Source organism: Cynara cardunculus (genome assembly GCF_001531365.2).
Source record: "Cynara cardunculus var. scolymus isolate 2C chromosome LG 1, CcrdV1, whole genome shotgun sequence".
Classification (NCBI taxonomy): domain Eukaryota; kingdom Viridiplantae; phylum Streptophyta; class Magnoliopsida; order Asterales; family Asteraceae; genus Cynara; species Cynara cardunculus.
In genome coordinates this window covers 22,513,187-22,525,118 of record NC_037528.1, presented here as the reverse complement: position 1 = coordinate 22,525,118, position 11,932 = coordinate 22,513,187, and the positions used below count along the sequence as shown (strand labels likewise).

The following is an 11,932-nucleotide window of genomic DNA, read 5'->3' as shown; positions in this document are numbered from 1 at the left end:
TCACATTCCTTACTTATTTTATTTAGTTTGTTTAAACTTTCTCAGTTATATTATTCACTTTCTGTTTTCACCTATGAATTTTCGTAAAAATAGAAATTGGAATAAACAATGTGTGTACAAGAAACAACGTTAAGAACTTTAAGCAAAAAATATTGTTTCACCTAAGAACTTAAGCAAAAATCATTTTTCATCTATGAACAAAAATCATTGTTTCGCCTATGAACAAAAATTATTGTTTCACCTATGAACTTTTTGATTTCACATGTGAACTTCGGCAAAAGTCTCGGAACAATCGAAGTTCATAGATGAAACAACATTACGAATTTTGAACATATATCATATAAAACATTATTATCTTCAGAAAAATAAAAACATTTTGTTCCACAAATTACCCTCCATTTAATTCAATTTAATTTATTTCATTTTTCATCATTTTATAACCACTCATTTAATCATAACCGTTAATCAAGAAAATGAAATGCTCAGATGAGTTTGTAAAGTTAATACTATTACTTGGTTAACAAATATTACACACACGCATGCATGCACATGCGCATGTTTAATTATTTAAGAAGTCTAAAATTTGTGAGTTGTGTGAGATCTATCCTAACCCACTAAATTAAGATAAATAATGCTATTTAATAATTAAAATTAATTCATTTTTTAGGAAATTCAAATTTCATACATATCTCTCTCTCATCTCTTCGTAACATACATGCACAATTAAATGTGTACAGTGTACACATTGTGTTCAACCTTAAGAGATTTCTTTGGGGTGTTCATAAGTGGTAGATTTTGATTTAATTTTGTTGTTTTAGTGGTGTTCAAAATATGTTCACATAGAGGACGCATTGATTGTCTAAGCGTCCTAAGGTAATGTTTGATATGCAGATATGATCAGACTGAATTGGACAGTGTAGAACTGGACAATACTGGATAAGACAAAGAGGTTAATATTGGACATGATAAGTTTGGATAGAATAAGTGTATCTCTAGTGTTTGGTACTACTGGTACTAGATAAAACATAACTAGACAACTTGATTTCAAAAGTTATTTGACGATTTTATATATCATATAATAGTTATAATTAACACAGATAATGTAAATAATCAAATAGTTTAATTTATAAACATTTTTACATAATTTCCACATATATATATAAATACATAAATGTATAATAGTACTAAATTTGAATGAAAACATTGATATTGTTGATGGTAGTTAGAAAAAAAACTTGATTCCTACAAAAGAGAAATTATGTTTTATTCAGTTTGGAATATACTTATCAATTGGTGAAAACACGGTGAAGATTGTTGCAACAACAATGGTTGTAGAGGTAGAGACATCGGTGATTGGTGGCAGTCGACAATAGTGGAGGTAGTTGTGGCCGACGTGATGGAGGTAATGGGTGGTGGTTATGGTGGAGGCAGTGGAGGTGGTTGTGCTTGACGGTTCTAGTGTTGGTGGCAATGGATGGTGGGAGATGGTAGTTGTAGAGAATGTGAAGATGGTGGATAGTAGTGGTGGTGGTTGTCGACAATGGTGGGGAGGTAGTTATGACCGATATGGTGGAGGTAGTGGTGGTGGTTATGGTGGAGATGGAGGTGGTGAGGGCCGATGGTGGTCAGTGGTCGACGATTATTGTGGAAGTGGTGGAGGAGGTTGTTGTAGTAGAAGAGGGTGTGGAGGTGGCCGAGGGTGGCACTACCTGGTGCGGCAACCGCAACTTCCAATGGTAACCACTAAAACATATATCATATTAAGGTTATATATCAAACAAGGGTTAATTAGTAATATTTTAGTGTCTATCTCATTTTTGTCCCATGTCATGCTAAACACAGGACAGTGATTTTTGTCTCATCCTGTTCTATGAGCAAACACAACCTAACATAATACTTTTTAGAACTTCAGTTTATATATATTATATGCATATATATATATATATACATAGAGAGAGAGAGAGAGATGGGGGAAATGGATGGTGTTGCTTTTTTTTATGTCATTGTGTTTATTAATGTATTACAAGAAAATAGTAATTATGATATATACACCTAAGATTTCATGTTGTTGTCTTAAAGTTAGACTATAAAATAATGCAATTGAAGGATGGCCGAAAGTAGCAGCATAACTCTTAACACAATTGGAGATGTGTTGTCTACATCCATCTATGGGAACATATTATTTACCTTATTTTTCCAAATATACAAAACTCCTATCACCATAATTAAATAATCCTAAAAGTTTTTTAAAAATAAAAAACCTAACCACCTTTTTTTATCGTCAATGATTAACGGACCGTTTACTAAACACTTACTTGGTAAATGCTTAACGCATAAATTTCCTCATCGGATGAACATGAGAAGGGTTAAGAATCTTTCTGGGTAAGAGCGACGAGAAGGATGGAGAGTCTTATCCGGTAAGTGAGAATGACGACTCTTACCCAATTAAGCGCTTACCCAGTAAATTGTTGCATTCGATATGTTTTGATGTACTAAAATATTACGCATCAAAATAAATTATAATATTGACTCTTATCGGTAAGCGCTTACCGGGTAAGCATTTAGGTAAACGACGCCTAAGTTCATAAATTATATTTTTGAATGAAGAAATTATTAAACTTTTTTTTATTTTAAATGTGTTAATCTCTGAACATGTTTTTTTAATAAAGAAGCCATCAAAATTCTAGAAGTTTGTTACTTACATATTTGTAATATGAAAAAAGCTACTTACAACTTGGTTATGAAGGTTTTAGAATAAAAAACCTAGATGGGTTTTACGGTTTCCAAACGGTGTGTCCTTCAAACTCTTGTCACTTCATCATCGTCCACTCTCTATCACCGCCCATCAATGTTGTTGGCCCCTGCCATCAATTTTCGTCTTTTTGATCATTTTTTTTTATTGTTTCTCAATCTCCATTTTTATATATTTTTAAGTGCTCCATCAAATTGTTGTAAAAGTGGGAAAATTGAAAGATAAAAAAGAGGGAGATTGATAGCAGGGGCCAATAACAACGATGGGCAGTAACGAGAACCAACAACTATGGGCGACGATGGCGAGTGGTGATGTCGTTTGTGTGGGAGGAGTTTTATAACTTACAGTTTGAGAACGGTAAAACTAATTTAAGTTTTTTTTATTTAAAAACTTTTCTATCTAGTTAAATGTAGTTTTTTGTGTTAAAATATTGTAAGTAACCATTTTTTATATGTTTATTAGTTTATTTATTCAAAAAAATGTTCATGGATTAATCATTCAAAAGCAAAAAATGTACAATGGTTCTTTCATTAAAAACTAGACTTAATCATTCACAATAAGAAAGTTTGTTGGGTTTAATACAGGTGTGTCAAACTCGTTTCAGATCAAACCAACCATTATCGATATCAGTCGTACCAATTAAATCGGTATTAACAAACTTAATTTGGTCGATATTATTTTATCAAATATACAAAATTGGTTGATGCAAGGTACTAAAAATCTAATACCATGATACCATCATGCGGTACCGTTCCTTTAATTAAGAGTCAGTATATGTTTCATCTTTGTGGTAAGGTGGTTTAAACGATTTTTGTCCTTTTTTTTTGAAAATTCAACAGAAGGTGTTCTTGTAATTGTATTTTCAATGAGTTATATCCCTGTAGTTGCATTTTTTTATGAGATTTATGAGCTCCTTATAAACTCTAAGTTATGGGTTACCAATAATTTTCATTGTAATTTTAAGATAGATTATAATATATAAATACAAGATTTAAACAATCTTTAAATTGTAAAATTAAAAAAATTAAAAAAGGACAAATCCTTGAAAACAAGACGAAGAGTTTAATACGTGTAAGTCTATTTCTTGTTATACATGCGAATATATATGACAACTTCTTACATACCTTATTTGACAACTATGTATGTATGTATATGCTCCATTCCACATATAGAAGTCCTAGGATCATGATTCAAGTATTTATATGATCTCTTATGTATGCATGTATATATATATGTGTATATATATATATATATGTGTATATATATATATATATACATATATATATATATATATGTATATGAGGAAGGGTTCAAACGAGAATTTTTGTGATTTATGAGAATGCGAGAACAACCCAATAACTTCATATTGTGATAAAAAATAAAATTAAAAGATTTTTAAAATTAAAATTGAAATTTAAAAAGATTCAAAAAATATTAAAATTAAAAGGGTAATAATGGAAATGATATCATAAAATCTTTTAACACGATTACACGATCATGATTATCATTATCTAATAAACGGTTAATCATGTGATTATCATGTGATATGGGTGTGATAATCATGTGATTATCACACAATTATCACATTATCGCTTATATCAACACGATTTGGGTGTGATATGGGTGTGATAATCATGTGATTATCACACAATTATCACATTATCGTTTATATCAACACGATTTGGTGTGATTTGGGTGTGATATGATTGTGATAATCATGTGATTATTACACAATTATCACATTATCGCTTATATCAACACGATTTGATGTGATTTGGGTGTGATAATCATGTGATTATCACACAATTATCACAAGGATTCCGCTCGGCTAGRRTTAACTTAGAAAATCGACTACCGATTTGGTGTGATATGGGTGTGATAATTATGTGATGTCACTATCATAACAGCGCACTCGATTTGATTATGGTTTTGATCGGTTAGAGTTAGACAATTACACATTTATCACAACGATTACTCATGGTTTCGATAGGTTAGGATTAGACGATCACACATTTATCACAACGATTACGGGCGAAATCCACTAAACGATTTGGTGTGATAATCATGTGATATCAATACTATAACATCATTTGCGCACTCAATTTGATCATGGTTTCGATCAGTTACGGTTAGACAATCATACATTTATCATAACAATTACTCATAGTTTCGATAGGTTACGGTTACACTTGATTGATCATGGTTTCGACAGGTTATGGTTACAAAATCACACAATTATAACAAGGGGAGAGAAGAGAGTGAAAATGAACGTGCAAGAAAAAAAAGGATAATTATGACTAATTAAAATAAAATAAAAATTATAAAAATTACTTAATTACATTACTGCCTTTATTAATTTATTTATATATAATATAAGTTAATTTATTAATTAAAAAAGTTTGAGCTTATTAGATTGTTTTCACATTTTCGTAAATCACATGGGTTCTCGTTTGAACCTCCACCGATATATATATATATATATATATATATATATATATATTCCATTCCAAATATAGAAGTCCTAGGATCATGATTCAACTATTTATGTGATCTCTAATACTATAATAAGAATTTATAGGGCATGTATAGCTTCTAATTCAATTATCTATAACCTATCATGTTTATGCTATTTGGATAAGATCAATCAAGACACTATTGTGTGCATAATAATGCATATTAATAACTAATTGTAGCTTGAAACGTTTTACGAATACCTATTGGGTCGTTTATCAAGCATTTGATAAGTGTTTATCAGGTCTTTTATTTTACCAGATATATATGGTAAGCATCAAAAATCTTTTCGATAAAAGTAATGACAAAAATAGAAAGTTTTACTTGGTAAGTGAGAGTGTTGATCTTACTCGGTTAATGTTTGTCGGTTAAATTGTTGCATATTGCCACTGTAACTGACTAGAATTTTATCAGGTAAAGTAAGTGAGAGTTTTGATTCTCACCAGTAAACACTTAACGTGTAAGCAGTTTGGTTAACGACCCCTTATAGGTAACTCAACTAGTCAGATATCAAGTTTGCTCCTCATCTATACTGGTTCAAGTTACCTCGAAGTCACTAAAAGTTTTTCAGATATCAATGTATGAGTATTATGAGATTAGTTGAGATGTATGCAAACTGACTAAAACCACATAAAACCAAGAAAGGAACACCTCTATGCGTTGTAGTCTAACATGGCAATAAACGTATAAAATAAACACGATACTTTGTGTTGAAGTCTTTTATGTATCGATACTTTTTGTTGTATGTTATATCGCTTTATTTATTTAAAAATCAACCAAATTAAACATATATATATATATATATAATTGAAACCCTATAAATTGAAATTATAAATAATAGGAAAATAAAAATAAAAAATGTAGATAGAAATTTATTGAGAGTAAATCCAAATTTGCCAAGACTTGGTGTGGAGGACCACATGGGAAGTCGGAAATGTACACCAAAACAACCAACACACAAAGCTTTAAAGAAGCCAGACCACTAATGGTCCTACATCTATTCACACTCCAGCCACATAAATTCAATTTTACCAAATTTATTTATACAGTTATTTTATTTATTTAAATTGATATTTCAAACATTATTTTTTTAAATGTCACTACATTTGTAATACTGTAAATCCAGCTAAAAGACATTTTTTTATCAGAATCAACCGACAGTATCAGTTGTTAACCTGATAGAATTTGAATTTACTTTTAGGAAAAAAAAAAAAAGTAAAATGGGGAAGCAATTACGAGGGAGGCGGCGGAACAGTGTGTGGTAGTCACTAATTATCCTGTAACACTATTCTGGCAATTCATCTACACCCGTTGACTTGTCAAAATCCCTTTTTTAACGGAAATAAATTGAAACAAGATATATTTTTATATTAAATAATACGAATATTTTTACAAATATATGTATAGATGCTTTACAGGAACCAGTCCACCACTCCCCATATCATCAGGTACAGTCTCAGTTCTGGAAATTCTCCAACACCACCACACCGCCGCCGCCGTCGCCGTCGCATTTTTCGATGGAAAGAAACGATACCGAGACTCATGATTTCATGAACGTCGAGTCTTTCTCTCAACTTCCCTTCATCCGTCCTTCACCCCTCAAAGAAAAGAGCATTAGGCTCTTCGGAAAAGAGTTTAGTGGTGCCGCCGGTGCCGACTCGCCTGAAGTTATCATCTCCGACGACGCGGACTCGAATGAAACAGCCGCCGTGGAATCTAAAGACGCCGGAGAAAGTAACCGGAAATTCGAGTGCAATTACTGCTGCAGAAATTTTCCGACTTCTCAAGCCTTGGGAGGTCATCAAAACGCACATAAAAGAGAACGACAACATGCCAAAAGAGCTCACCTTCAGTCCACCATGGTTCACGGCAGCTTCTCGGAAGCACAAATGTATGGTCTGATGAACTACCACCGATTTGCACCCTCCACCACCCCACCACCACCCTATTTCCACCACACGAACACCGCTTCTAGCATCACCAACTACAATAACAGATTTTACGGTGGCACTTCCTCTTACACCTCCCATCAAACACCCATCAATGGCAGTCCACTGGCGATGTGGAAATTCCCGACGACCACGACGACGACGACTTTTAGCGACAATCCGAAATCGTCAATAATTGGAACTGGGAATCATTCTCAGATCCGATATACGTATGAACAAAAGCCAAATGTTCAAGAACAAGTTAGTTTGGATTTACATTTATAATATCATCAATTTCTGTTATTATGATTATGTGATCATCATGGTACATATCTTAATTAGGAACATGACAAATTAATTAATGGCAGGAAGCTACAAATAATTTCACAACAAAGAAAAAGAAATTTACACAAGATTTTATTTCTTGAATGACGATTCTTTTTATTAATTGTGGGTGAGATTTGTTTTTTCAAAGAGGGATTAAAGTCTGAAGTCTGATTTCGCTTCTGACTTATAAAAAGTGGTACTGAAATCTGAATCAGTAAAACCGTTTACTTTCAGGCGGACCACAAACCAAGACCTAAAACAAGAATTGTCTACTAACCCTTTCTATACATAAGCGATCACTATGCATAATAACAATGTTTACACTCAAATTCTTCAACAATGCCACCACCTTATTCAATAATATATACATATATATATGTATATATATATAAGATTATGAGATTTTTGACTCCAAATCCAATACATTATCAAAATCTTCAACACCAACAGTGGAAATCGAAGCTTGAAATTGAGAGTTCGGAGCGAAAGGTGAAAGGTCAGATCCCGAGAAAAGAATTATTGGAACCAAAGGAAGGAGATCGATTTGGAAAGACGAACCACATGAACGAGATCGATTTGGAGATCGACATGGAGAGACGAATCACAGGAACGAGATCGATTTGGGTCAAATTTTGTGGTATCTCATTTTGTTTCCAATAGTATAGCTGCGGTTAGAGTAAACTAAATTTGACATAAACTATAAAAGATGCGATTCTTAGAAGAAGTAATCCAATGGCTGCTGCCGCTAGTATTGTACACATTTCACTGCATAAAGTACAAGTGTCAGTTGCTTTGAATGGTTGTACGTTTATGCAATTGGCCAAAATATATTTTATTGAAGAGATTTAAAATATTTAATAAAAAACAAAAGACTGCTTTTTTGCAAATAAATAATCGAAACCTTGTATAACACTATTCTTAGTAAAACACAAGATCAATCATGAATCCTAAAATGTATGAAAAAGGTTGTCTTCAAGGATTTGATTGGAATATTACATTTATTTATAAATTATTTTTATAAAAAAATAATCAATTTATTTTACATCATATGTTATTTAATGATGTGTAATCTTTCAAAGTTCATATTTACAAGTAATTACTAATAGGGTTGTAAACGAACCAAACGTTCAGCGAACCATTCGTGAACCGTTCGSCGGGAAGTTCGTTTATTTAATAAATGAACGAATATGAACAATTTTTTTTTGTTCGTTTAGTTAAACGAACATGAACAAGAGTCTTGTTTGTTCATTTATGTTCGTGAACGTTCGTTCATTTACCGTTTGTTTACGTTCGTTTATATTCGTTCATTTATGTTCGTTTATATATTAAATTTAATATATAATCTTATATTTATTTACTTTGAATTCAAAAAATATTTATTTATGTTTGTTTAACCTGTTCGTTTAGCTCGTCTGTTTATGTTCGTTCGTTTACGTTCGTTTAGCATGTTAACGAACAAACATAAACGAACACGAACACACCTTATTTCTAAACGAACAAACACGAACACAAAGATTTTCGTTCGTTTACCGTTCGTGTTCGTTCGTTTGTTCGGTTAAGTTAAACGAATGAACATAAAGAAGCCTCCGTTCGTGTTCGTTCGGTTCATTTACAACTTTAATTACTAAATACACATAATTTTGGGGAAATCAATTAAAATAACCATTTTTATCGGTTGGTTTTATTTCTTAGCCATTTTTTACAAGATTTACTCATATAGACATAGGTCTGCAATTTTTTTTCCATGGACCTGGATGAAAAATGTAAAAGAAATTTGCGGATCTGGGTGAAAAATGTAATCTTTTTTGCGGATGGGGTAGAAAGTGTAGATTTTTTTTTAGCTGGGTCTGCAATTGTGGACATGAGTTTTGTGGACCTATGACTATTTTGGTAAAGTTGGAAAAAAAATAGCTAGGAGGTGAAATCAATCCTGAAAAATGGCTATTTTAATAAATTTTCTACGACTTTTTTAAATTTTATAAAACTAACTAACAACCAATTGTTATACAATATTTTAAGTACATGATAAATATTTGATCGTATTAAGATTACATGACACTCAATTGTTATCTTTATCATACAAAATAAATCCTCTATCATTATCATGGGTTGGGTTATGTGATAACCGGTTAATTGATTATTAAAGCTTGGGGTTGTTTATAAAAGTTGATGATAAGTTGAAGGACTTATTTGGTATATATGATTAAATGTTTTAAAAAACCAACCGCCTCAGATAAAAGTTAGTGGGTATTTTCCTGGAGCTTGTTTAAGCAGAATCGAAAGGAGAGAAAGAAGAATTTAAGTTTGTGTTTATCAATCTGAATACGTGTTGTTGTTTATCTTCATCTTTGTGTGACTATAAGGTGATTTTAATTTTACCAGCTTTCTTTATTTAGAAACTGGAGATAGAACCGTATTGTTCTTTATGTGAGTTGTTGATATAAAACGGTTTTGAAGGCTATAATTAGCATAAATATGAGTTTGTGGTTATGTTATATCATGTGTTGAAATAAGGATAACATATCAAGGAGAATGTATTTTGGTTATAAGGGTGACATATTAAGGAGATATGTATACTGGATAAGAGTGACATATCAAGGAGATATGTATACTGGATAAGAGTGACATATCAAGGAGATATGTATACCAGGATAAATGTGGCAAATCATTGAGTTATAAAAATCTAGGTTTTTTTTATCAAAATATTCAATGTTATCGCATCCTTATGATGTGAGGACTCAGAGTTGTCGCATTTGTGTGATGCGATAAAAAGTAGTTATCACACCTATATGATGCGAGGAATGAGTTTACTGCACCTTTGTGATGCGACAAGATGGGTTTATCACACCCGTATTGAGTTGAGTTTTTCGCATCAATGTGTTGCGATGAGATGGGTTTGTCTCAACTACGTGATGCGAGAAATTTATATAATCTTCTATATGATGTAACAAGTTTTACTAATAATGTGTTTATCAAATTATTGGGTATTTGGATGAAATAAATGAGGTTTATTATATCAAAATGATGTATATTTGTTATAATTACATATATGATTTCATAAATATGATTTGGTTATTTTCACCATGTAATTGCATCAAAGTTTTTTATCACTAGACCTCAAGGTCTAACCCTCATTTTTGTGTTTAAAAAATGTGCATTACAAGTCGGGCACAACCAGAGGACAATGGGAAGGAGAAACTGTGAAGTATTATATTTATGCTTGTATAGGAGATTGGGCTAACATGTTATTCTTTTGTGTCAGAATACTTGTTATGTTATAAGCTTGTATAAAAATTTTATGAAAAAAGTTGTTAGCTACTTTGTAATGTAGCTTTTGCCAATTATGGGGACCAAATGTGTAAATTATATTTCTTGATATATGAAAGTATATGTTTATATGTAAAGGTGATATTGGGGTGTTACAAGTTTGGTATCAGAGCCTGAGTTTAAGAAATTTAGGTAACCAACATGATGCCTAGACTTCAACTGTATTATTTGCATATTAAGGGGTTGTTTGGCGATTGCTGAATGGTTTGGTGCATAATGGTTAAGTGGTCAGAATGGTTAAGAGGGCCAGAAAGGTTAAGTGTTGAATAAAATAATGTTGTTTGGTAACTGTTCTATGAATGACAACAAATTATCATTTTAACCCTCTGTATGATTTAGTACTGAATGAAATATAGCTGTTTGACAGATATCTGAATAAAACAATTATTTTACAAATATAATTGTAATGCCCCAACCCACACATTACATGTAACAATATTTCATACCAAAGAAATACATATTCATATATATATCTGGGTCCCTTAGTACAAGAATCTACCATCATGACCAAATACAAGGTCCAAAAATTCAAAATACATATCTTGTACTAAACAACAAAACTAATCATCAAAGGCAATTCTGCAGCCAAATGCATATAAGAAAAGCATTAAATTTTTTCCTTTCCTTTACCTCCTATACTTCCTGCAATAACATTTTAAAATCACAAAAACGAGGGTTAGACTAAAGAGTCTAGTGAGTTACCCTAATCATGTAATTGCAGGGTGAAGGATCACCAAAACCTTTATAAAACAACTATTCACATATATCACAAATATATGAATACGCAAGAAGGTAATATCAAATTCTTTTCCACTTTCAAACTAACCACGTAGCTATACAAATTCCATACCTTTGAACCAATCGGGTTCCATTTAATATCAATTCAAACCTTTTCTTATCAAATAAGATTTAAACAAAGATTCAGGCCAAACCTGACGTTTCCTTCTCAATAACATCCAGACTATGATTTYCAATAAGAACCTTGATCTTAAATCTTTAAATCACAAAGAAATGAAAGATTTCAGACCACGGTAGTCTTAAGGGATATAATAGAAAGTGTTATATAATATCACACACACAGACAATG

General features: G+C 31.8%; 2 protein-coding genes across 2 annotated transcripts; both read left to right on the top strand.

Annotated features, from left to right (window-relative positions):
• The first annotated feature begins 1,418 nt into the window (after positions 1 to 1,418).
• Positions 1,419 to 2,121, top strand: LOC112524078 (glycine-rich RNA-binding protein blt801-like). Its single transcript, XM_025133750.1, has 2 exons — positions 1,419 to 1,736; positions 2,107 to 2,121. Exons 1-2 carry the CDS (start codon positions 1,419 to 1,421, stop codon positions 2,119 to 2,121), a joined length of 333 nt encoding a protein of 110 aa, XP_024989518.1.
• A 4,611-nt stretch (positions 2,122 to 6,732) lies between these two features.
• LOC112501766 (zinc finger protein 8-like) lies at positions 6,733 to 7,486 on the top strand. Its single transcript, XM_025105484.1, has one exon. The coding sequence runs from the start codon at positions 6,781 to 6,783 to the stop codon at positions 7,474 to 7,476; it is 696 nt and encodes a 231-aa protein (XP_024961252.1). The 5' UTR covers positions 6,733 to 6,780; the 3' UTR covers positions 7,477 to 7,486.
• The last annotated feature ends 4,446 nt before the right edge of the window (positions 7,487 to 11,932 follow it).